Source organism: Mobula hypostoma, chromosome 5 (genome assembly GCF_963921235.1).
Source record: "Mobula hypostoma chromosome 5, sMobHyp1.1, whole genome shotgun sequence".
Lineage (NCBI taxonomy): Eukaryota > Metazoa > Chordata > Chondrichthyes > Myliobatiformes > Myliobatidae > Mobula > Mobula hypostoma.
The window spans coordinates 30,147,661-30,175,364 of NC_086101.1; the positions used below are offsets into that span (position 1 = coordinate 30,147,661).

General features: G+C 42.9%; 1 protein-coding gene across 2 annotated transcripts in view; it reads left to right on the forward strand.

Annotated features, from left to right (window-relative positions):
* Positions 1-27,704, forward strand: part of LOC134346719 (major histocompatibility complex class I-related gene protein-like) — an 87,976-nt gene that overhangs the window by 11,833 nt on the left and 48,439 nt on the right. For both annotated transcript variants that reach the window (XM_063048281.1, XM_063048280.1), the window contains exons 2-3: positions 18,210-18,470; positions 27,287-27,562. In XM_063048281.1, the coding sequence (XP_062904351.1) occupies positions 18,210-18,470; positions 27,287-27,562 (537 nt within the window). The remainder of the gene's footprint in view (positions 1-18,209; positions 18,471-27,286; positions 27,563-27,704) is intronic.

Sequence of the window (27,704 nt, forward strand, 5' to 3'; positions counted from 1 at the left end):
ATATGAATATGGTTTCAATTTCATAAATTTTTTGGATTGAATAAATTTATTTCATCAAGCCTTATTATATCCAATTTTTTCTTCCAACCATCCAGAACTGATCAAGCTTTTCTTTTATGGAAAACAAAAGGAATAATATGTTTTCATGATTTATTCATGGATAATTATCTCATGTCCTTTGAACAGTTGTCTAATAAATATAATTTGCATTTATCACACTTTTTCAGTTATTTACAGATTAGAAACTTTTTGAAGGTTATTTTACCTAGTTTTCCGATATCACATCAAACTGAAATTACAGAAAATTTTTTAGGTTTAAACCCCTATCAGAAGAGTTTAATAGCAATTGTTTATGATTTAATTACAAAAATACATTTAGGTATGTCTGACAAACTTAAGGAAGAATGGGAAAGAGAACTTTAGGTACCTTTACACACAGAAAAATCAGAGAAAATTCTCCAACTAGTCAACACTTCTTCAATGTGTTCTAGACATGCTTTGATACAATTTAAGGTGGTTCATAGTGCTCATATGTCTAAGGATAAGTTAGCTCATTTTTATGGTCATATAAATCCTGTCTGTGACAGATGAAGTTCTGAGGTAGCTTCCTTGACACATATGTTCCAGTCTTGCCCTCTTTTGAAAAAATATTGGAAAGAAACTTTTGATATTATGTCAGTAGTTTTGCATATTGATTTACAACCTTATCCTATTATTGCATTTTTTGGATTAACAATAACAGACTTTAGTCATTTATCCCCTTCAGCTTGTTGTTTGATTGCATTTCTTTCTTTAATAGCCAGAAAATCCATTTTATTTATACCATATAACAATTACAGCATGGAAACAGGCCATCTCGGCCCTTCTAGTCCGTGCCGAACTCTTACTCTCACCTAGCCCCACCGACCTGCACTCAGACCATAACCCTCCATTCCTTTCCTGTCCATATATCTATCCAATTTAACTTTAAACGACAACATTGAACCTGCCTCAACCACTTCTGCTGGAAGCTCATTCCACACAGCTACCACTCTCTGAGTAAAGAAGTTCCTCCTCATGTTACCCCTAAATTTTTGCCCTTTAACTCTCAACTCATGTCCTCTTGTTTGAATCTCCCCCACTCTCAATGGAAAAAGCCTATCCACGTCAACTCTATCAATCCCCCTCATAATTTTAAACACCTCTATCAAGTCCACCCTCAACCTTCTATGCTCCAAAGAAAAAAGACCTAACTTGTTCAACATTTCTCTGTAACTTAGGAGATGAAACCCAGGCAACATTTTAGTATACCTCCTCTGTACTCTCTCAATTTTATTGACATCTTTCTATTAATTTGGTGAACAGAACTGCACACCATACTCCAGATTTGGCCTTACCAATGCCTTATACAATTCCAACATTACATCCCAACTCCTATACTCAATGCTCTGATTTATAAAAGCCAGCATACCAAAAGCTTTCTTCACCACCCTGTCCACATGAGATTCCACCTTCAGGAAACTATGCACCATTATTCCTAGGTCCCTCTGTTCTACTGCATTCTTCAATGCCCTGCTATTTACCATATATGTCCTATTTTCAAAATATGTCCTATTTTGATTAGTCCTACCAAAACATAGCACCTCACATTTTTCAGCATTAAACTCCATCTGCCATCTTTCAGCCCACTCTTCTAACTGGCCTAAATCTCTGTGCAGGCTTTGAAAATCTACTTCATTATCCACAACACCACCTATCTTAATATCATCTGCATACTTATTAATCAAATTTACCACCCCATCATCCAGATCATTAATATATATGACAAACAACATTGGACCCAGTACAGATCCCTGAGGCACACCACTACACACCATCCTCCAATCTGACACACAGTTATCTACCACTACTCTCCGGCATATCCTATCTAGCCACTGTTGAATCCATTTTACTACTTCGATATTAATGCCTAACGATTGAACTTTCCTAACCAACCTTCCCTGTGGAACCTTGTCAAAGGCCTTACTGAAGTCCATATAGACAACATCCACCACTTTACCCTCGTCAACTTTCTTAGTAACCTCATCAAAAAATTCATAAGATTTGTCAAACATAACTTTCCACGCACAAATTCATGTTGACTGTTCCTAATCAGACCCTGTCTATCCAGATAATTATATTTACTATCTCTAAGAATACTTTCCATCAATTTACCCACCACTGACATCAAACTCTCAGGCCGATAATTGCTGGGTTTACTCTTAGAACCCTTTTTATACAATGGAACCACTTGAGCAATACACCAATCCTCCGGCACCATCCCTGTTTCTAATGACATTTGAAATATTTCTGTCAGAGCCCCTGCTATTTCCACACTAACTTCCCTCAAGGTCCTAGGGAATATCTTGTCCGGACCCAGAGACGTATCCACTTTTATATTCCTTAAATGCGCCAGTACTTCCTCTTCTTTAATCGTCATACTTTCCATAACAACCCTTCTTGTTTCCTTTACTTTACACAATTCAATATCCTTCTCCTTAGTGAATACCAAAGAAAAGAAATTGTTCAGAATCTCCCCCATCTCTTTTGGCTCCACACATAGCTGTCCACTCTGATTCTCTAAGGGACCAATTTTATCCCTCACTATCCTTTTGCTATTACCATAACTGTAGAAACCCTTTGGATTTATTTTCACCTTACTTGCCAAAGCAGCCTCTTATCTGCTTTTAGCTTTTCTACTTTCGTTCTTAAGATTCTTTTTACATTCTTATATTCCTCGAGCACCTCTAACTACAAGCTGCCTATACTTATTGAAGATCCCTGTCTTTTTTCGAACCAAGTTTCCAATATCCCTTGAAAACCATGGCTCTCTCAAATTTTTAACCTCTCCTTTCAACCTAACAGGAACATAAAGATCCTGTACCCTCAAAATTTCACCTTTAAATGACCTTCATTTCTCTATTACATCCATCCCATAAAACAAATTGTCCCAATATACTCCTTCTAAATCCTTTTGCATCTCCTCAAAGTTAGCCTTTCTCCAATCAAGAATCTCAACACTAGGTCCAGTCCTATCCTTCTCCATAATTATATTGAAACTAATGGTATTGTGATCACTGGACCCGAAGTGCTCCCCACCACGTACCTTTCCATTTAAATGGAAAGATTCCAATCCCACTACAACATTTCAATGGTTTTCCCAAACTATAACATGTTTAAATTTGGAAAAAAAAAATTGGGTGTGGTACCATTGATCCTTGGGCTAAATTTGAAGAAACTTGGAGGCCATTTATTCAATATTTTCATATGATGTAAGTTGACCCTTTCAGAATCCTTTTTAATAACTTTTTGTTTGTGTACAGAGGAGCGGAGTTAATGACAAATAATGATCTTAACTGATGAAATGTGGCAGCCCAGACTTTGTTTCGTTTTGTCTTTTTTTTAGTGTAAGGTGTAAATTTTTTTTCATTCTTTTTCATGTTCAGCTAGTAAGAGATTGGGAGGTTTAAATTAAATATGTTACTCTGAGTCTGTGCCTGTATACGTTAGCTGTTATTAATGTAATCCTGATCTGTTTGTATCATGATCATTGTTATGTTTATCAATTTGAAGCTCATTAAAAAAGATTGAAAAAGAAAGGAAGGACACAGTTGTACTGTATAGAGTAATGCTGCAGGAAAGATATGTTGGCATTAAAAAGAATGAAGAAGAGATACATCAACACACACAAAATTCTGGAGGAACTCAGAATGCCAGGCAGCATCTGTGAGGAAAAATGTACAGTCGACATTGTGGGACTGCCGAAGAGTTTCGGCCGGAAATATTGACTGTCCTTTTTGCCATAGATGCTGCCTGGCCTGCTGAGTTCCTCCAACATTTTGAGTGTGTTGCTCAGATTTCCAGCATCTGCAGATTTTTCTTATAAGAGATCCAGCAGGCTGCTTTCTGTAGTGCCATTCTGTATGCAAAACTTGCATAGGCTTTGTCTATTCCCAATGGAACATAGAACATAGGAACATAGTTATAAAAGGTGATGAACTGCCAAGGGGCTCAGGTGTTTTAGGACATTTTTTTCCAAGTGCAAGGGAACCGGAGATTCAAGGACAGTGAAGAGAAATATAAAAGAGATCTGAATATTATCAGATCTGACTGTTGTCTTTATCTCAAATGAGCTGCCAAATGAAGTGGCAGAGGCAGATACAATTCAACACTTTAAAGTCATTTGTGCAAGGATTAAATAGGAAAGGTGTAGAGGGAAATAGGATACAATGTGGGCAAATGGCATCGCAGTTGGAATGGATGAGCTATGCTGAAGGGGTCAACTTCGGTCTCATATGAAGCTGAATCTCAAGATTGTTTCTAAAAGCACAAACACAAGGAAGTCTGCAGATGCTGGAAATTCAAGCAACACACACAAAATGCTGGTGGAGCTCAGCAGGTCAGGCAGCATCTATAGGAAGAGGTACAGTCGACGTTTTGTGCCGAGACTCTTTGTCCTGTGTGTGGTGCTTAAGATTGTTTCTGTTGTTCTCTCTTGATTATTTCAAATTCACTCGAAGCACTGATACTGGTTACCATACAGTACACTGTGGAAAAGTACTTGCTAAACAAAAGGCAGTTGTGTGATCCTTGTAACATTCAAACAATCTGCTTATTTTATTGAGCTGTACTGTGTGGAGTAGGTCCTTCTGGCACTTTGAGCCAATCACTCCTTAACTATGATTAACCCTAACTTAATCTCAGGACAATTTACAATGAGCAAGTAACCTACCCAGTACATCTTTGAACTATGGGAGGAAACCCAAAGGCCCAGAGAAAACCAATGTGTTCCACGAGGAAAATGTACAGAGTCTCCTTATGGAACAGTGCCGAAAATGAAGTCCAAGGTCCAGAATGCAAAAATTTGTTCCTATCTTTTATCTTGTCATCTTGTTTGTTAGGTTGACACTACAATTACAAGGCACTATGAGAAACTGTCAGATTAATGGGCAATGTAAAGTTACACTTGTTCGAAAGCTTGATAAAAACCAAGTTAGTCAATTCCTTTGTGTGAAACTTATATTTATGTACTGTATTTTCAAGGACTATTGTGAGAGTACATAGTTGAAGTATCTGTCTTGCAAAACCTCAGTGCAAATAACAATTGTGTTAACTGGGGCCTCTCAAAGAAATGAGACAGGAACTGCCTGACAAAAGACAATGCAGTGAGCTCTCAGAAGGTCATCGGAAGTTCATTAGTGAGAACAACAGATGGCTAGGGTAACTATATTTAGCTTATGTAATACCTGACCTCAGCATTTGAGCAAACAGAGAGGGAAGTATGCTTTAAAAATGGAGAAATGGCTACAGGGTACTGCTAGTAAATGTGAAGGAGACAGACAGACAACTAGAGAGGCGAGACAGACCACCACCTACATAGCACTGTTAAGTCCTTTTTTTATTTTAATTGTGTATTCTTGTAAAAATAATGTGTTGTTAATTTTTAACTTTTTCTTGTAAATGCTGCATATTCAATGCTATGTTTATGATGCAAGTTTTTATAGCACCTCCTTACATGTACTTATGCACATTCAAAGTTAAATTTATTATTAGAGTACATGCATGTTACCACATACAACCCTGACATTCCATTTTTGTGGGTATACTTAGCAAATCTATAAAACAGTAACTGTAAACAAACTGCAAATGCAGATACTGTTTAAATAGTAGATGATAATAAACTTGAATTTGACTTGACATTGGGAAACAGGGGGGGAACCTAGAAGCAGGAATTGTCAGAGCTGAATCTCTGGTAGATACTGTAATGAAAGAAAATCTCTGACAGAATTATGGATTCAAAGTAACTTTCCAACAGTCCTCCTATATCTCTTGATACCAGCATTGTTTAAGCTCTATCATCATTGTCAAAGGAACTGTAGTCACTGATAATAAAATAACGGGGTCCAGACCACATACTCTCAGGACTCAAGCAGTCCATTTATTTTGCATGCGCCCAAGGAAAACAGCATGGGCCACTGTCACCCACTTGTTATGAAGTATGAACCGAAAACTGCTATTTCAGTAACGAATTGGCATATCAGTTATGGATATTGATTATTAACCATACATGTTTGAATTCCTTACTTCCAAGATAAAACGCCATTCACAATAGAGATGTTGGATTCAATGGAAACTTCAGGCAAACAGCAATGTTATTTAAAGTTTAGTAAGGACAATAGAGCCTTTGTTGAGTATATTTCACAGTCTTTTGTTATCTCATTGTACTTTGGCACTTGCTATTGTGTAAAGGGACACCTTTTTAGGTTGACATTTCTGGAAGTCTCACTACAGATGCCTCATTCATTTGTCTTGAGTACACATTGCCACAGTTACCCAAGCCTATCTTATCTATAGCAAGCAGAGGTGATTCCAGCAATCCCACTTCAATGAGCTTGCTTGATTACAACTTCCTCATGATGTCCTTGCCTTACTGCAGCTTCCAAATAACCATATATATTATCTATTTCATGACTTCCCTCCAGAGCTCTGAGGTAAGGAGATTCAACATTCAATTTGAACTGTTATTGCTTGAATGAAATCACCGGAGAGAGAGTTACTGGTAGATACAAAGCAGATTCTGTATTCGACAAAATAAGGTTCAGCAGGCATCATACGGATGGAGACACGTTTGGTGGAAAGCTCTGCTGCCAACATGGGGTTCGGTTATTTATTTGCTGCACACACAAAGGACAATCTATATTTACAAAGTATAGATAATGCTTTCTTTTGAAGCTACATACAAACTTCACACCTCCCGATTACATCCATCCCATCACAGCCAGCAGCATCAGGACTGTTATTCAGGAATGCATTGTTCCAAACTGAATCCACAATACATTTATTTGGTATTTTACATGCTTAAAATGAAGGACAATCCATATTTACAATATATAGAATATGTTGTCTTTGAAACTGCATGCAAACCTCACACCTTCTTACCAGCAGCATCTGGACTGGTATTCTGGTATTCACAGTTTTTAGAAAATGCATTGTAACAAATGGATTGGGATTCTGATATTCACAGCTTTTAGGAAATGCATTGTCAAGGATCAGAAGACTGGTGGCTGAAGCTATTTACAAAGTGTTAATGACCTAAACACAAAAATTACTTTAACAGTCCTCCTGAAGAAATAGGGCAGGTTGAATATATTTTCACAGATAAAACTGGAACCTTGACGGAGAATAACATGCAGTTTATCGAGTGCTGTATTGATGGCCACGTGCACGTGTCTCAGTCTCTGTCCAATGGCCAGAGCTTCTACAGCGACGCAGCAATTGATTTTATTGATGCACCTGTTGCATTAGTGGATCAGGTAAGAAACTGACCCAAGGAAAACACTGAGCTATTGAATTGCAATTTCTCTGGAATATCATTGAACTGCAGAAAACCAAAAGCAAAATGTTGCTTTTGATTCTTTATCTTCAGCATTGTGTGCAGTTTTGGTCCCCTAATCTGAGGAAAGACATTCTTGCCATAGAGGGAGTACAAAGAAGGTTCACCAGATTGATTCCTGGGATGGCAGGACTTTCATATGAAGAAAGACTTGATCGACTAGGCTTATACTCGCTGGAATTTAGAAGATTGAGGGGGGATCTTATTGAAACGTATAACATTCTAAAGGGATTGGACAGGCTAGATGCGGGAAGATTGTTCCCGAAGCTGGGGAAGTCCAGAACGAGGGGTCACAGTTTGAGGATAAAGGGGAAGCCTTTTAGGACCGAGATGAGGGAAAAAACTTCTTCACACAGAGAGTGGTGAATCTGTGGAATTCTCTGCCACAAGAAACAGTTGAGGCCAGTTCATTAGCTATATTTAGGAGGGAGTTAGATATGGCCCTTGTGGCTAAAGGGATCAGGGGTTATGGAGAGAACGCAGGTACAGGGTTCTGAGTTGGATGATCAGCCATGATCATAGTGAATGGCGGTGCAGGCTTGAAGGGCTGAATGGCCTACTCCTGCACCTATTTTCTGTTTCCTCTTGGACCTCCTGGACAAAAATAAATTTGTACCAGGAAAGGCCAACCTAGGAGGATCTACTCAAATAGGGCAGCAAAAACGCTCTGCCTTGAAAATTCCCGCAATGTTTTTGTGTTCCTCAATATCTACCCTAGCATTCCCTAATCGTTACCTACCGAATATTAAGCAGAGAGGCTGTTCCAGAAATTTGTCGGCACTTTCCCTGCAGACTGATTCCAGCTTAATCACATTCCTTTGTCTTTACCCCTTCATTCTCTGGTCACTGAAACTCTCCTTCCAGGAGCACCCACAGGTCCTCTCATTAATGTATGGGAAGGGGTTGGGGTGGCCTCTATGTAAGTGTCTGCAAGGACCTGTGCCCGGTGGCACCCCCTTCTGAACTGTCCGGTTGATCACTGGCCCAACTGCTGAAAGGGCCCAGCTCCTCAGACTGGGGGTGACTGCTTTCGGATGCCATGTGCCATATGCCATCAAAGTTGTGGAACTTTCTGCCTCTGCTTTAACTTAATATCCCTCCCCATCTATTTTCTAATATTTTTCTATTCTATGCCATTAAACTAATCATCTACCTTCAGTAACCAGCCTTCTTTACAGAATGCCACCATCATCACACTTTAGCAGGTTATTCATGGTTTTCCATCATGCTCTTGGCGTTTTCTGCCTTTGTGTTTCCTCCAGGTATGTTTTCTTCAGCTGTGGTCAGGTCTGGCATGGCCGGCTGGTGTTCCTCTCTTAGGCTTTCTGCAATTACATGTTTATTGGGTACACTTGATCCCCCGCTCTGTCTGTAGGAGCAACAGGAGGGTGAGTTGTATGCTTTAACCTGAGTCCAGTGTTTCCACTGGCTGCCTCACCGAGTCTGCACACAGGCACACGTATCATTGGTTAAGTGTACCGTCTGTGGTCCTAACCACCTGGGGGAAAACCCCGGCCTTTCTGGCAGCACCCTCACATTGACTTGGTCACTGGGCTGTGGAAGGACTATCTCCTTTCCCTCTGGCTCCCTGATCAGCGATTCGCTGCTATTGTTTCACTCAGTCCTTCAACACTTTTAAGTTGGTTACAAAGGTCTTTCGCATATTGTGTCATTCTATCCCTGTAAGCCCCAGGCTCCCCGCAACCCACAATTACCCCATAGGGGAGTTGCATTGCTCGCCCCATCAATAATTCGTAGGAGCTGAGACCCAATGTGTGGTTCGGGGTTGCACGCATCAGGATTCCTAGTAATACATCAACCCATGTCTATCCTGTCTTTCCTGTCTCAGCTATAGCTTTGACTAACACATTCTTGATTGTTCGGTTCATCCTTTCTACCATTCCTGAACTCTGGGGGGTGGTAAGGTACATGGAACTGTTGTCAAATCCCTAGCAGTCAGCACATTTCCTTCATGACTTTCCCCGTGAAATGTGGTCCCTGATCTGAATCCACCTGGACTGGAGTTCCTCACCTTGGGAGGATTTCCTGAGCTAGGATCCATGCAGCAGTCCTTTGTTGGGAAAGCCTTTATCCACCAGGTGAAGTGATCCATTATTACAAGACAGTAGCTTTTCCCCCTGCTCTTTGGCAGAGACCCTGTGAAGTCTATCTGGATGTTTTCCCAGTGTCCCCTCAGCCGAGGCTGATTTGCCAGCTGTAGCTTTCTGCCCTTACCAGGGTTATGCTGGGCACAAATGATACAACAACTACAGAATTTCTCAACATCCCTGCGCATCCCTGGCCACCACCAGTCCTGCCGGAGGGTTGTGATCATGCTTGGCCTTCCCTGATGCATTGCCCCATGGTATAACTTCAATAGTATCTGCCTAATACATAGTGGGGCCACCGTGACTCCTTCCTCTCCGTGTGTCCAGCACTCGTCTGGTCCCTCCTTTGCCCGTTTTCTCCTCCATTTTTCCTTCTCTTCTGCCTCCACCTCTTCATAGAATTTTACTAAATTGGCTTCTCTCGTTCCTTCCTGCAGGCTTCCAATTTCAATTGCCTCTTGTTCCTCTGCTGCCTTCTTCGCAGCAACATCTGCCCACTCATTTCCGTTCCGTTTCATGCTCTCACCTTTCTGGTGTTTTTGTTTCTTTGCTGTACCCTGAACAGTGGTCAGTGCATCAGTGTTTATAGAGTACTGCTTCTGGGGTTTATACAGACCTTCCTCTATTTTAACTGGGTTTATCTTTACTCGACCACAATCTTGCTTGTGTCTAGCCCACACTGCTGGGAACTGCTGACAAAGTAACCCATAGACACCATCCTGGCTCCAGTCTCTGGTGATCGGGGCAGCTGCGACTACACTAGCCAGGTTGTGTATTCTGTTGGTTGTATGCGTTTGCTGCCTCTGAATTGTCCATATTATTTCTCGCTTTCCCGAATCTTTAACAGCTCCTGCTTCCCTTAGGATGTCTATTCCAAGGATAGTGCTCTGGATATTTGGGCATACTCAGAAATACACTGGAAACTGCACTGCCCCGATTTCTAGTATTTGTGACTCACTTCTCTGTTTTCCATCTTACTTCCCTAATATAAATGGCCTGTCCGGTTGTTGGCAAGGGTAAGTCTGTTATCGATACCGATGCCCCTGTGTCCACTAAAATATTGCATTGCTGTCCCCCTAATGTTGCTGTTGTGTATATCCCCGGGTCACCAGCGCTGGTAGTGGGGCCCGCCGCCACATCTTTTTCTGACCTAGGAGTTGTCTTTACTTGCTCTATGATCTGATTGACAGTCAGAGTGGAGTGAGAGATTGTGTGTCTGCTGTGAAGTTCACCTGTTTTTCTTTCCTCTGTTTTGTGCACTGCCTCCAACCAGGTCCCAATAGGCCGCACTTGTAGCATATCAACTTCTTTACCCTCCCACGTTTATTCCAGCAATTCCTTGCTTCGTGCCTTGACTGTCGGCAAGCAAAACAAACCCACTGGGACATCACAGCAGCTGCATCCACTATAGCCACTTTACGATCTCTCTTGCACTTTCTTCGGTTTATCTCACTGGCCCAGAAAACTATCGCAGAGTAGGTCAACCCCACCATTATGACTAAATCTAAAACTTCCTGATGGACTGAGCTCAGGCCTTCCTTCAGCATTTTCAGGAAGACTGGGTCGTCCCTCCTTGGATTATCCAACTCTGAATACTCCTCATATGCCCAATACTTATGTTCTGCATGATCCATAGCCGCCTCATCAGCGTTTTGAATCACTGCCGTTATCATTCCCCAGTTACGCTCACCTCCCCCCAGTCACTGCCTCACTTCCATATTTAAGAAAAGCATTATTTTTCTTTATTGTTGGCATTCCCATAGTTGTCCTGGTACCACCCCACACCCCTTGGGCCATCCTGTCCCACATATTCCTCGGGCACTTCTCTTTTAACAGCACGTGTACATCTTTAGGGTGCATCTGGTGAATTTCAACCATTTCCTCAAGCTTACGCCAGAATTCTGAATTCCCACATGTGACTTTACGTGAGGGCAAATTAGACAAAATGCTCTGTTTCTCCCCAGGGGTGAAGGGCTTATGAATGGTCGTAATCAAGGTCAAGGGCTGGCTCAGATCATCGGGGTTCTCAAAAGACGGGTACCAGTTAAACAACACATACTTCAAACCGCAGAGTATGTGTTCAGCAGTCCAGAGATTACTATCTTGGAGGTCCTGTTTTTCAATGATTTACCTAAAATAAAGTCTCTCTTCAGGACCTCCTCACCTTTCCTACCCATGCAATTAGTGCGAATATGTACCAAGACCTCTGGCTGCTCCCCCCCACCCCCACCCACTTCTTTCAGAATGCCAGGACCCGAGCTGAGACATCCCTGTCCCTGACAGTTTGGAGGCAATATGCCATCTAGGTGTCTCTGTCGCTCCCACAGAATCTCATCTCTGTTCCTCTGACTATGGAATCTCCTATCACCACTCTTCACTCTTTACCAGTGCCCATGGTAAATGCTACAGATGCAATTACTGCACTTTCCCCCTTGTAGGTCATCCTTCTGAAATTTATCCAAAGTGATGTACCTAATATTGAGGGAAACAGCACAGAGGTACTCCACACTGGCTACCCATTCCCCTTCCTCCTCCTGATAGTCACGCAATTACATGCCTCCTTCAAGCTAGAGGTGACTACCTCCCATTAGGTCCCATTTATCACTTCATCAGTCTCCCGTATGAGCCAAAGTTCACCAAGCTGCACCTGTGGTTCCTTAACACTTTCTGTGAGGAGTTGTGGCTTGGTGCACCTGGTGCACATGTGTTTAGCTGGGAGGCTGGAGGTTTTCCAGAATTCGCACATCTCATCCACAGAACAAAACCCTTCCCTCGAGTCATTCTCACTGCACTAGCTGTGCCCTAGCAGTGATGGAATGAAAAAATAAAGAGGCCCAAGACTGACCTCGCCTAAGCTTGCTAAGTCAAATCCACTCCAACGCTGGCTCACTCGCACAATACTTCGTATGCGCCTGTCTTATTTTTATTCATCCTTTCTAATTAATCCACTTCACCGATTGGGTGTAGTCCTACTCAATCCTATGTAGTCTACAACCCAATGTTACGAAACAGGGAATTTTCCAGATCCCAGCAAACTTTATCCTGTGATCTATTCTCTCCCGTTCTACTTGACCTAGGTCTTCTCAACACTATTCCTTCCAAATTACCTCACTGTTTGTCTGTCACCCAGATCCTTTCTCCTTTCTAACCTGTTCCCATCTAACATCTTTCCTTTATCTTGTGCCACTGATCAACTTCTTTATCAGAATTCATAATTTGCAGCTTGCTGTAGTTTGCACATCACCTTCCAGCCTGTCACTACCTCATACTTTCCTACCCCACCTACCTCTACCTGCCCATCACCCAGATCCACCTATCTCTTTCCAGATCTTGTTTCACCCTCCCCTTTCTTCTTCATAATGGCCGTCTCTCCTCAAAACCATCAGAACCACTATAAAGTACAGATCTTGAAGTTGGAGTTGACAAAGACAAGCACAGAGTGCACGTTGGTGTCTGACACTGCCTGCCTGTATTTGAGCAATCTTCCTCTCCCTTTGGCTAGCTGCTGTCAGAGGAAAGCACAGGAACCTTGGGCTCCACGATGCAAGGATTGGTCAGCAAGGCTCGTGGACTCATCTTGGGGGACTTTGAGGTTCATGTTGCATGTATTTCTGGATCCTGGTTACACTCTTTTGCTGTTTTTGGGTAGTTTGATCGTGGCATTCAGAGCAGATGGGGGCACCTCAGCGAAGATGGGCTCTGTGCCCTGCAGTCAGCTGGCAACACAGAACTGGACTTATCCTAATAAATTGAATACTCCTAGTTTGATGTTGAGATTCCAGGTGTTGCTCGATCACTTTTTGCAATTTGAATAAACAGTTCTTTTATTCGTTCATTGGATGCATCATGTTTTCTTTGAACAAATTCCATGGTGTTTCTTTGTTTTGTGGCTGCTGTGGGAGGATGAATCTCAGAGCTGTATTCTGTATACATACTTAGATAATAAATATACTTTGATTCTTTGAAATTGTCAAAAGTATCCTCCCTTGAGAGTTTCTGTCTGTTCCGCTACCCTCCTATAGTAAAAACAAGAGAAAATCTGCAGATGTTGGAAAAGCTTCCGTTTTTTCACCAATCTACTTCCCAGCTCTTTACTTCATCCCTCCCCCTTCAGGTGTTATCTATCACCATGTGTTTCTGTCTCCACTCCCCCACTTTTTAAACCTTTTTCTCTCCAGTCCTGCTGAAGGTTTTCCGGCGGAAACATCATCTTTTTTCTATACACACATCAAAGTTGCTGGCGAACGCAGCAGGCCAGGCAGCATCTCTAGGAAGAGGTACAGTCGAAGTTTCGGGTCAAGACCCTTCGTCGGAACTACAGAAACAAGAGCTAGTAAGAGATTTGAAAGTGGGAGGCGGAGGGGGAGATCCAAAATGATAGGAGAAGACAGGAGGGGGAGGGGTGGAGCCGAGAGCTGGACAGGTGATTGGTAAAAGGGATATGAGAGGATCATGGGACAGGAGGCCCAGGGAGAAGGAAAAGGGGGAGGGGGGAGGAAAAACCCAGAGGATGGGCAAGGGGTAGAGTGAGACAGACACCTCCCTCCCCTTTCTAGATCTTTCTGTCTCTATCTCTGGAGACAGCTTAACTACTGATGTGTACTATAAGCATACGGACTCTCACAGCTACCTGGACTTTCCCTCTTTCCACCCTGTCTCTTGCAAAAATGCCATCACCTACTTGCAATTCCTCCATCTCCGCCGCATCCAGATGAGGCTTTTCATTCTAGGACGAAGGAGATGTCTCCCTTTTTTAAAGAAAGGGGCTTCCCTTCCTCCACCATCAACTCTGCTCTCAAACGCATCTCTCCTATTTCACGCACATCTGCTCTCACTCCATCCTCCCGCTACCCCACTAGGAATAAGGTTCCCCTTGTCCTAACCTGCCATCCCACCAGCCTCCGGGTCCAACATATAATTCTCCGTAACTTCCGCCACCTCTAACAGGATCCCACCACTAAGCACATCTATCCTTCCCTCACTTTTCTGCTTTCTGCAGTGATCACTCCCTGTGCGATTCCCTTGTCCATTCGTTCCCCCCATCCCTTCTCACCAATCTCCCTCCCGGCATTTATCCTTGTAAGCGGAACAAGTGCTACACAGGCCCTTACACTTCCTCCCTCACCACCATTCAGGGCCCCAGGCAGTCCTTCCAGGTGAGGTGACACTTCACCTGTGAGTCTGCCGGGGTGATGTACTGCGTCCGGTGCTCCCGGTGCGGTCTTCTATATACTGGCGAGACATGATGCAGGCTGGGAGACCATTTCGCTGAACACATACGGTTTATGTGCCAGAGAAAGCAGGATCTCCCAGTGGCCACACAATTTAATTCCACATCCCATTCCCATTCTGACATGTCTATCCACGGCCTTCTCTACTGTAAAGAAGAAGCCACACTCAGGTTGGAGGAACAACACCTTATATTCCGACTGTGTAGCCTCCAACCTGATGGCATGAACATTGACTTCTCTAATTTCAGTTAATGCCCCTCCTCCCCTTCACACCACACCCCTTATTTTATTTATTTATTTATCTATCTATCTATTTATTTATTTAATATTTTTAATATATTTTTAATTTTCCTCCCTCACTTTTTTTCTACCTCTGTCCCTCTCACTAAAATTCCTTGCCTGCTCTCCACCCTCCAGGCTCATCTCCCCCCTTTTCTTTCTCCCCAGGCTTCCCGTCCATGATCCTCTCTCTTCTCCAGCCTGGTATCCCTTTTGCCCATCAACTTTCCAGCTGTTAGATCCACCCCTCCCCTCCTGCCTTCTTCTATCATTTCGGATCTTCGCTCCCTCTCCCACTTTCAAATCTCTGACTATCTCTTCCTTCATTTAGTCCTGGCGAAGGGTCCCAGCCCAAAATGTCGTTTGTACTTCTCCCTGTAGATGCTGACTGGACTGCTGCGTTTACTAGCATTTTGTGTGTGGTGTTAGGAGAAACAAAACTATAGTTCAGTTAGTCCGACGTCAGTGGATGGGAATGTGTTGAATTTGATTGTTAAGGATGTGGTTTTGGGGTACTTGGTGGGCTGAAGTCAATACAGTTCCCTTAAGGGTACTTGGATTTTTCAGCAGGCCTTTGACAAGGTGCCACACATGAGGCTGTTTAACAAATCCATGGTATTATAGGAAAGATGCTAGTAGAGAAAGGGCATTGCCTGCTTGGCAGCAGGCAAGAAGTGGGAGTAATGGAAAGCAGTTTATCTTGGCTGCCAGTGTCTACTCTGTTTTGAAACTGCTTTCTATATGATACCTCAATGGTTTGGATGATAGAATTGATGGTTTTGAGACCCAATTTGCTGATGATATAAACATTGGTGGAGGTGCTGGTTGTTTTGAGGAAGAATAGAGGATACAGACAGATTTAGACAGATTAGGAAAATGAGCAAAGAAATGGCAAATACAATACAGTTTTGGGAATTAGGAGAAGAAATAAAAGCATTGACTATTTTCTAAATGGAGCAAAAATTTTAAAAAAGGATTTTGGGTCCTCATGTAGGGATTGCCAAAGGATAATTTCCAGGTTGAGTCGTTAGTGAGGATGGCAAATGTGATGTTAGCATTTATTTTGAGAAGATAAAAGTAAGAATGTAATATTGAAGCTTTATAACACCCTCTGAGGCCTCAGGTGGAGCATTGTGAGCAGGTTTGGACCTTTTATTTAAGAAAGGATGTGCTGATATTGGAGTAGGTGCAAAGGAAGATCAGCTAAATTCTTCTGGGACTGATGAATCTGTGGAATTCATTGCCATAAGCGATTGTGCAGGCCAAGTTATTGGGCATATTTATGGCAGAGGTTGATGAGCTTTGGTTTAGTCAGGGTATGGGTGGGTATAATGAGAAGACAGGAGATTGGGGCTGGGAGGGAAATGGATCAGCTATGATGAAATGGTGGAGAAGAACCAATGGGACAAATGGTCTTATTCTGCTCCTATGTCTTATGGTATTTTATGAACTTCCAATCTTGTAGCTTGACCTTAGCCCGATGCTGACAGTGCACGAGGCTAAGGATAAATGCATCCCAGTGGGAATGCAAGGAGAAATGAAATGGCTTGTGAATGGGAGCTTGAGATGGCCACTGTGGACGGAGCACAGATGGTCAGTGAAGTAGTTGCCTGGTCTGTGCCTGGTGTCGCCAATATACAGCAGACTATATCGGAGGAGGTTCTCTGCCTCATCAGAAAGGCCAGTTTAGGTCAGTGGATGACGGTAAAGGAGGTGTTGTAGGGACAAGAGTTGTATTTCTTACTGCTGTAAGGGAAAATACTGCTGGAATATGGAAGAATGGGTGGGGAAGGGTGAATGAGGTTGGTGGCCATGCAGAAGGTGATCCCTGTGAAAAGCACAGGGATGTGAGAAGGCGGAAATGTGACAGGTGGTGTGGTTGTGTAGCAATGGATGGATATGATGAAGAATGATATGCTAGATGCATGGGCTGATGTGATGAAAGATGAGGATCAAAGGAAATCTGCTTGCCTGTGAGGAAGTAGTGCAGGACTAGAAGTGTGGGAAAATGGAGGAGATGTCACTGAGGAGTCATTAATGTCAGACCGTTGGAAGCCACACTTCTGGAACAGAAAACCATCTCTTCGAGCAGATGTGTTAGAGATAGAGAAACCAAGAAAGCCATGGTATCACTACACAAGACAGGGTGAGAGAAGGTGTAGTCTAGCTAGATGATGGATTTGATGTGTTTATAGTACGTTTGTAAATGTTAGGTGGTATTTTGTCTTCTGAGATGATCTGGATAGTGGGGAAATGTATCAGAAATGCTCTATGTGAATTTGAGAACTGAGTGGGTTAGTAGAAAAATTGACAAAACAGCTCCACACAGATATAGTACCAATGCAGTTATCAATGTACTGGAGAAAGAAAGAGGGAGTAGAGCCAGTAATAAGCACTGTACCAAGTTGCTATTAAAAAGGGATGCATAGCTGGGTCACATGTGGGTGTCCATGGCTTCAGGTATTTTTTGTATAAAATGAGAAGAATAAAAAAAAAGTTTGTCTTGATTTAAAAACGTGTGGAGAAGAGTGAGGAGAGTGTTGGTGGCAGATAACACTCTCCCCAGTAATGAGGGTGTTAGCTCAACGGTATTACAACCTGGTGTTCTGGAGTTCAATTCTAGTACGTGCTATAAGAAGTCTGTACATCCTCCCTTTGGAATGTATGGGTTTTCCTGAGTGTTCTGGTTTCCTCCCAGAGTCTAAAGATATATTGGGTAAGTTAATTGGTTATTGTAAGTCGTCCTGTGATTAGTTTAGGGTTAATTATGTTTGTCAGGTGTTGTTGGGGCAGCATGGCTGGAAGGGCCTGCCCCATGCTGTATTGCTAAATAAAATGAAATACTGTAATTGATTGAATCAATATTGTAGAATAAATATGATAGGTCTCACTTTGCCTACTTAAGCATAATCTGATGTAACTTAATCAGAGCAGATTGGCATGGAAATCCGTGCTGATTATTTCACGTATCCTACAATAACTCATTTTCTCTCCATATTCCCAACTACTACACCCAGATTTTACCACTCAGTTCCACACTATGGACAGGTTACCATGGGCAATTAACCAACCCAGCTGAGTTTGGGATGTGTGTGGAATATCTTATTGTCTGAATATATTATTTTAAGCTATTTCCAGTCATCACTCACCAACATATTTCTATTATTTTGTTCCCTCTAGTGTCTCACTCACTGATCTATTACTACACTCTGAATCATGGAAATGCTGATCTACCTGAGTATAGTGTCGTCGGTGACCTGGATGGTTGTGAGATCCAGTATTATGACGCAACCATGGAAATGACAGTCCCAAGACAAAAATGGATGGCGGCTGCATTTGACAAGTCTTATTGGGCAAAAGATACAATGACTGAACATAGTATCCATGGAATCATAAAGGGGCAAGCTATAGAATGGCTGCAGCAGCATAACGAAAGTACAGGTTAGTCTATCCAGTTGAATGAATGTGGAGGGGGTTCTAGGTCAATGCGAATGAACATGTGAATAAAAAACACAGATGCTGGAAATCTGAAATGGCATGAAATAATTGCAGAGTTGGATGCCCAAGCTATGGTGCACTAAGTATTTTGAAGGTCAGACATAACAAAACTTGGGCAATTGATTTACCAGTAACTCCCACTGTAAGTTGTGAAATTCATTCTGCCACAGCTGACATTGACTGACACTGATGTTGTATAACTGATTATTTTTCATAATGTTGCTTTTTATCATGTGATATTTTGTTATGTATTCAGCAAATCTTTACTGAAGTAGTATTTAACTCTGGACAGATTGAGAAAGATTCATATCTGCGGCAAATTATTATTGGTTGGTCACAACTTCTATCAACATTCAGATCTAGTAGTAATATAAATTTTATTTAACAATAAGACAATCATTGAATTATTATCAGGTTCATTGAGTAATTGAGAGAACAATATCAATCATTATTAAATATACCATTTTTATATGCTTTATTCACGGTGGACATTTAATCTACAGCAGACGTACGTTTGATAGCTTATAGAGCTATTAGTTTATAGCTCCAGTTACATAAGCTCAATGCTGCCCTCTAGTGCTACCTCTGTGGAGTCTGCATTTTCTTCATGTGACCACATTGCTGCCTTGCTTTCCTACAAGTCCCCAAAAGCATGCAGGTCAGTAGGTTATAAATATGTGATTCTATAGATGCTGGAAATCTACAACAGCACTCTCAAAATGCTGGAGGAACTCAGCAGGCCAGGAAGCTTTTATGGAAATGAATAAACAGTTGACCTTTCGGGCTGAGGCCCGTCATCAGGACTAGAGAGGGAAGATGCCAGAATAAGAAGGTGGGAGGCGGGCAAGGAATTCAAGCTTAGAGGGTTGTAGATGAAGACAGATGGGTTGGAGAGTGGAAGTGAAGTGCTGTAAGAAGCTGGGAGATGATAGATGGAAAAGGTACAGGGCTGGAGAAGAAGGAATCTGAAAAGACAGAAAAGTGGACCATGGGGGGAAAAAGACCATAAGATGTCAAAATTGAAAGCATATTTATTATCAAAAAATGTGTAAATTAAATAACCTTGACATTTGTCTGTTTACAGGCAGTCACAGATCAGGAAACCAGAAAGAACGCAATTTTGAAAAAGGACCAATACCTAATGTGCAGATAGAGAAAGAAAACACACAAATGCAAACAATAAAGCAATCAACAGCATTCAAAATTAAATTTAGCCCATAGGTGTGATGCCTGGAGTAGGCTCATAGCCTCAGTCTCAAATCATCACTCAGTGGGGCAAATTGGCACAATGCTCACAGACATGAAGCTCAGAGCAGGGTACAGCCTCAGCGCTGAGGACAGCAAAGCAAACGCCACAGAGTAAATGTATAAAAACACATGGCTTTAAGTGAAATTCTGAATCCAGCTGTCTTTGGTAGCCTCCAGTGAGGTTTCATCACTTTTTGCCTTCTGATCAATTGTTGATGCTGGTAGCACACTCACTTGAGCACCTGTGTCACATTAAAGCATTGCCCTGAAAGGGTGTCTGTAATGAACAGTAGATGACACTGGCAGCTGGAACGCACAGTGTTCACAGACCTCTGAAGTCACAGTGCACTGGCACTGTTGAAGCTGCAAGGCAGTTGGCACATACTCGAGTTCATACCAAAGCAAGCATGGCAAAAGCACAGACCCAGAGTTTTCTGCTTCACAGCCAGGGGTGTGTGTGTGCTGGAGGCCCTGCTGACCAGGCTTATTGAGGCAGGGAAAAGGAGAGGAATTATGCATCTCTGCCTGGATGTGTTTGGACTATCAGGCATTTTAGCAAGCTTCCTATAGTCCTCCGTGCATGCATTAGTGGGGGCCATGTGAACTTGATCAAACATTGGCTGCATAAAGGGTTCTTTAAAAATTAAACAAGGATAGTGATTTCCCAGAAGAGACTGTATGTAGTCCATTAGTTCTGAAGGCTGAGCATCTCCCAGGCATCTGTTTGGTATGCTGGAGTTCAATAAGCCCAAAGTTTGTAAAAGGCGAGCTTTCAGGCTGGTATTCAAGTAAGCACACTACTCTCACAGACGTGGAACTACTGAGTGATGCTACTATGTAGCAATATTTGGTGTCGCATGCAGAGATCGGGCTTCAGCGTGCGCAAACTAAGCAGCAGCATTTCATTCCCAAACTCCAGCAACTTCAAAGAAATGCATTAGCTGATGTGTGTTCAATTACTCTGGAATAGTCCTACAGCATTGGGGTCAACACTTCACCTGTGAGTTGACTGGGGTGATATACTGCGTCCGGTGCTCCTGATGTGGCCTTTTATATATTGGCGAGACCCAACGCAGACTGGGAGACCGCTTTGCTGAACATCTACGCTCTGTCCGCCAGAGAAAGCAGGATCTCCCAGTGGCCACACATTTTAATTCCACATCCCATTCCCATTCTGATATGTCTATCCACGGCCTCCTCTACTGTAAAAATGAAGCCACACTCAGGTTGGAGGAACAACACCTTATATTCCGTCTGGGTAGCCTCCAACCTGATGGCATGAACATCGACTTCTCTAACTTCCGCTAATGCCCCACCTCCCCCTCGTACCCCATCTGTTACTTATTTTTATACACACATTCTTTCTCTCACTCTCCTTTTTCTCCCCCTGTCCCTCTGTATATACCCCTTGCCCATCCTCTGGGTCCCCCCCCCCCGTTGTCTTTCTTCCTGGACCTCCTGTCCCATAATCCTCTCATATCCCTTTTGCCTATCACCTCTCTAGCTCTTGGCTCCATCCCTCCCCCTCCTGTCTTCTCCTATCATTTTGGATCTCCCCGTCCCCCTCCAACTTTCAAATCCCTTCCTCACTCTTCCTTCAGTTAGTCCTGACGAAGAGTCTCGGCCTGAAACGTCGACTGCACCTCTTCCGAGAGATGCTGCCTGGCCTGCTGCGTTCACCAGCAACTTTGATATGTGTTGGGGGTCAACAGTGTAGGTTTTCAGAAATAAAACAGCAGATTTGAAGGAAGCTGTAACAACTCATTATTGTCTTCCAAACACAGAACATACTGCACAGTAAAACACTTCATGTAATTGGGGTATCATGTCAGACAATCCTTCTAAATTGAACGCCAACTCAATGTTGGTGGTTGTGAATCATGCAGGTTTCACTGATTACATTACCCTACAGTGCCACCTTAAACTGCAAGTACATATAGGGAATATGAGGTGTTGCTCCTACAACCTGAAAGTAGCCTCATCATGGCAGAAATGAAAGTCATGGACTGATATATGGGAATGGATATAGAAATGAAAATAGTTATGGACCAGGAAATCACACATTTTGCAAATGGAACAGAGGTGCTTCAGAAAGCAGTCCCCATCTATTTGGAGTCTCACCAGTGTAGAGCAGGACTCATTGGGAGCATCTGATACAATAGATAACCCCAAAAGTTACACAGGTGAAGTGCTGCCTCACCTGGAAGGACTGTTTGGTGCCTGGAATGGAGGTGAGAGAGGATGTGAATAGGCATGTTTAACACTTCTGCCCTTGCAGGGATTAGTGCCAGCAAAGAGATTAATGTGGAGGCATGAGGGTGGTGGCAAAGCATTTTAATTCCTATTTCATTCCCATTCCATTATGGCAATCTTTGGCCGCCTTGTCTGTGACAATGTGGCCATTCTCAGTTTGGAGGAGCAGCACATCATATTCTGGCTGGGTAGCTTCAAACATGATGCCATGAGCATTGATTTCTTTAAGTTCCAGTAATTTCTTTCACCCTCCCTTCCCTCCTCTTCAATTCCACACACTGGCCTGTTATCTGTTCTCCATACCTATCTACCATCTCCCCCAGTTCCCTTCTTCCTTCCCTTTCACTCGTGGTCCACTTTCCTCTCCTATCAAGTTCCGTCTTCTCCAGTCCTTTGCCTTTTCCACCCATCACCTTTCCAGCTTCATACTTCAACCCCCTCCCCAATCCACTTGGCTTCACGTGTCCCCATCCAGCTTGTTCTCTTTCCCAACCCTAAATCCTATTCTGGCATCTTCCCCTTTCCTTTCCAGTCTGAATGAAGGATCTTGGCCGGCTATGTTGACTGTTGATTCATTATCATAGATGCTGCCTGACCATCTGCATTCCTCCAGCATTTTCCATATGTTGCTCCAGGTCAGTAGGTTAATTAATGACTAAATTTCCTCTAGTGTAGTTTGGTAGGTTAAAAGGCACATTATTGGAGGAATGGAATTACTCAATCAGATAGCTTGGATCTAGTGAGTTGAATGGCCTCATTCTACATCATATAAAACAAGGACTGTTATCCTTGAGGAATTCTCTTTTTGTTTAGTGTGGGCAGCAGTGTAAAATTAAATTTGTTACCCAATCACTTTGTTAAAACTGTGCTAACTTCATGTGTATGAAAGTCAGGTAATTTATGCTTTAGAGAGCCAAAGCAACGAAAAGTCATGATACATGTTGGTACCAACGACATAGGCAGGAAGAGGGATGAGGTCCTGAAGTATGAGTTTTGGGAACCAGGCAGAAGGCTGAAGAAAAGGACCTCAAGTGTGGCTTTCTCAGGATTGCTGCCAGTGCTATGTGACGGTGATGGTTATAATTGAAGGAGATGGCAGTTGAATGCGTGGCTAAGGAATAGGTGCAGGGAGCAGGGTTTTAGATTTTTTGGATCATTGGGATCTCTTCTGGGGAAGGTGGAACCTGTACAGATTGGATGGGTTGCACCTGAACTCAAGGGGGAGCAATATCCTTGCAGGTAGGTTTGCTAGCATGGGTCGGGAGGGTTTAAATTAAATTTGAAAGGGGGATGGGACCTGGAGCGATAGAGCAGTGAAAGAAGTGCATGGGGGAAAGCCAGATCTAACATACAGAGAGGCTTTGAGGAAAGAGAAGCAGAATAAACGGTGTAAAGACAGTAAGGCAGAAGGGCTGAAATCCATGTACCTCAATGCAAGAAGCATCAGGAACAAAGGTGATGAACTGAGAGCTTGGATACATACATGGAATTATGATGTAGTGGTCATTACAGAGACTTGGCTGGCACCAAGGCAGGAATGGATTCTCAATATTCCTGGATTTCAGTGCTTTAAAATGGATAGAGGGGGGAGAAAGGGGAAGTGGGCGGCATTACTGGTCAGGGATATTATTACAGCTACAGAAATGATGGGTAATGTAGCAGGATCCTCTTTTGAGTCAGTATGGGTAGAAGTCAGGAACAGGAAGGGATCAGTTACTCTACTGGGGGTATTCTATAGGCCCCCTGGTAGCAGCAGAGATACAGAGGAGCAGATTGGGAGGCAGATTTTGGAAATGTGCAAAAATAACAGGGTTGTTATCATGGGTGACTTAAACTTCCCTAATATTGATTGGCACCTGATTAGTTCCAAGGGTTTAGATGGGGTAGAGTTTGTTAAATGTGTCCAAGACAGATTCCTCTCACAGTATGTGGACAGGCCAATGAGGGGGAATGCCATACTAGATCTAGTACTAGGTAATGAACCGGGTCAGGTCACAGATCTCTCAGTGGGTGAGCATGGGGGACAGTGACTACTGTTCTCTGGCCTTTAGCATTATCATGGAAAAGAATAGAATCAGAGAGGACAGGAAAATTTTTGATTGGGGAAGGGCAAATTATGAGGCAGGTGTGAATTGGGATGATACTTTTGCAGGGAAATGTACTATGGTAATGTGGTTGATGTTTAGAGATCTCTTGCAGGATGTTAGGGATAAGTTTGTCCCAGGGAGGAAGGTAAAGAATAGTAGGGTGAAGGAATCATGGGTGACAAGTGAGGTGGAAAATCTAGTCAGGTGGAAGAAGGCAGCATACGTCAGCTTTAGGAAGCAAGGATCAGATGGCTCTATTGAGAATTTTAAGGAAGCAAGAAAGGAGCTTATGAAGGGGCTGAGAAGAGCAAGAAGGGGGCATGAGAAGGCCTTGACCAGTAGGGTAAAGGAAAACCCCAAGGCATTCTTCAATTATTTGAAGAACAAAAGGATGACAGGAGTGAAGGTAGGACCAATTATAGATAAAGGTGGGAAGATGTGCCTGGAGGCTGTGGAAGTGAGTGAGGTCCTCAATGAATACTTCTCTTCGTCTTCGTATTCACCAATGAGAGGGAACTTGATAGTAAGGGCAATATGAGTGAGGTTAATGTTCAGGAGCATGTTGATATTAAGGGACAGGAGGTGTTGGAGTTGTTAAAATACATTAGGATCAATAAATCCCCAGGGCCTGAAGGAATATTCCCCAGGCTGCTCCATGAGGCGAGGGAAGAGATTGCTGAGCCTCTGGCTAGGATCTTTATGTCCTCATTATCCACGGGAATGGTACTGGAGGAGTGGAGGGAGGCGAACGTTGTCCCCTTGCTCAAAAAAAGTAGTAGGGATAGTCCGGGTAATTATAGACCCGTGAGCCTTATGTCTGTGATGGGAAAGCTATTGGAAAAGATTCTTAGAGATAGGATCTATGGGCATTTAGGGAAACATGGTCTGATCAGTGACAGTTAGCATAGCTTTGTGAAGGGCAGATCGTGTCTAACAAGCCTGATAGAATTCTTTGAGGAGGTGACCAGACATATAGATGAGGGTAGTGCAGTGGATGTGATCTATATGGATTTTAGTAAGGCATTTGACAAGGTTCTACACGGTAGGCTTATTGAGAAAGTCAGAAGGCATGGGATCCAGGGAAGTTTGGCCAGGTGGATTCAGAATTGGCTTGCCTTCAGAAGGCAGAGGGTCATGGTGGAGGGAGTACATTTAGACTGGAGGATTGTGACTAGTGGTGTTCCACAAGGATCTGTTCTGGGACCTCTAATTTTCATGATCTTTATTAACGACCTGGATGTGGGAGTAGAAGGGTGGGTTGGCAAGTTTGCAGACAACTCAAAGGTTGGAGGTGTTGTAGATGGTGTAGAGGATTGTTGAAGATTGCAGAGAGACATTGATAGGATGCAGAAGTGGGCTGAGAAGTGGCAGATGGAGTTCAACCCGGAGAAGTGTGAGGTGGTACACTTTGGAAGGACGAACTCCAAGGCAGAGTACAAAGTAAATGGCAGGATACTTGGAAGTGTGGAGGAGCAGGGGGATCTGGGGTTACATGTCCACAGGTCCCTGAAACTTGCCTCACAGGTAGGTAGGGTAGTTAAGAAAGCTTACGGGGTGTTAGCTTTCATAAGTCGAGGGATAGAGTTTAAGAGTCGAGAAGTAATGATGCAGTTCTATAAAACTCTGGTTAGGCCACACTTGGAGTGCTGTGTCCAGTTCTGGTCACCTCACTATAGGAAGGATATGGAAGCATTGGAAAGGGTACAGAGGAGATTTTCCAGGATGCTGCCTGATTTGGACAGTATGCATTATGATCAGAGATTAAGGGAGCTAGGGCTTTACTCTTTGGTGAGAAGGAGGATGAGAGGAGACATGATAGAGGTGTACTAGATAATAAAAGGTATAGATAGAGTGGATAGGCAGCGCCTCTTCCACAGGGCACCACTGCTCAATACAAGAGGACCTGGCTTTAAGGTAAGGGGTGGGAAGTTCAAGGGGGATAGTGGAGGAAGGTTTTTCTACTCAGAGAGTGGTTGGTGCGTGGAATGCACTGCCTGAGTCAGTGGTGGAGGCATATACACTCTGAAGTTTAAGAGACTACTAGACAGGTATATGGAGGAATTTAAGGTGGGGGCTTATATGGGAGGAAGGGTTTGAGGGTCAGTACAACTCTGTGGTCCGAAGGGCCTGTAATGTGCTGTACTATTCTATGTTCAAACACATCCCCATGTGTGAATAAGTCTGCATGTAAACTACAGATGTGGAGTAGCAGTTATTAATGATGCCGCTGCCTCACATTCCAATAACCTGAGGCCAATTCTGCCTTCTGATTCTGATGTCCATTTTGCCAGGTTAAATGGGAACTGTTGATGTAGAGAGTTGGTAGGTATATAAGAGTGAAATCGGTGGGATGATATCATTGCAGCATCAACTTGAAGAAGCATGAGACTAGTTTAGATGAACGTGTTTGATTTCTTGGATCATTTTCGCAGGAGGGCTTTTTTAAGTGCTATATGACCTGATGAACATGTGATTGCATTGACTCCCTCTGCTCAGAAGAAAGACTTTTAAGTTGTCTGCTCCATTTTGTAACTTCTGCACGTGAGGGAATCAATTTAATTTCCTGTGACCCTGTTAAATTAGGTGTCTTGTGTGAGATATTTGGCACAGTTTTCACCCTGGTTAAGCTCAGAGTGAATTGACAATTCATCTTGCATCATCTTTGTTGATTTATAGAGGGAACAGTGACAAATAATATTTGTCATTAAAGAAAATTGTATTGGCATTGATATAAGATTGCAGCATGTATTTCTGACTGACCTTGGTGCTTATTTTTCACTATCTCCCATGACTCTATGTAACAATGTTTATTTCAACACTCACAACACGCTGGAGGAACTCAGCAGGTCGGGCAGCACCCGTGGAAAAGATCAGTCGATGTTTCGGGCCGGAGCCCTTCATCAGTCCTGATCGTTTCCACAGATGCTGCCCGACCTGCTGAGTTCCTCCAGCGTGTTGTGAGTGTTGCTTTGACCCCAGCATCTGCAGATTATTTTGTGTTTAATGTTTATTTCAGGTACTTAAATTGGTTCCCATTCTTAATATGAAAGGATTATCTGTGTGAAATTGAACATTCTCCATGGGGCTGGCGGGGGGAAGGTTTGTGTTTTAACCCAGGTACTCGTATATTGTCCAGATGTAATAGTTAATGAATGGTTAATTTTCTTTCAGGTTATCACTACCTACAAGGGCAGTTTGGTTGTCAGCTGAATGATCATAGTCCCAACGTAGGGATACTGAAGTTGGCTTACGATGGAAAATACATACTTAGCTTTGATAAAGACAAACTGGAGTGGATTGCACATGATCCAGTATTTCAGCCCTTCAAAAAGAAATGGGATAAAAATGAAAGAATGAACAAATATTTCAAGAACTTGTTAGAAAAGGACTGTGTGGGACTATGCAAGGACTATTATGCAGTTGGAAAAACATACCTGACCCGAAAAGGTGAGTTCAGGGCAGAATGCATTGTTTTGTCATTGTATGTGTCGAGTCATGTTTCTTTATTACTTGTAACCTGAACACACTCATTTCCTATTTCCTTATGAGTGAGAAGAAAGTGATCTGGCATACGTTTGCTATGTGCGGT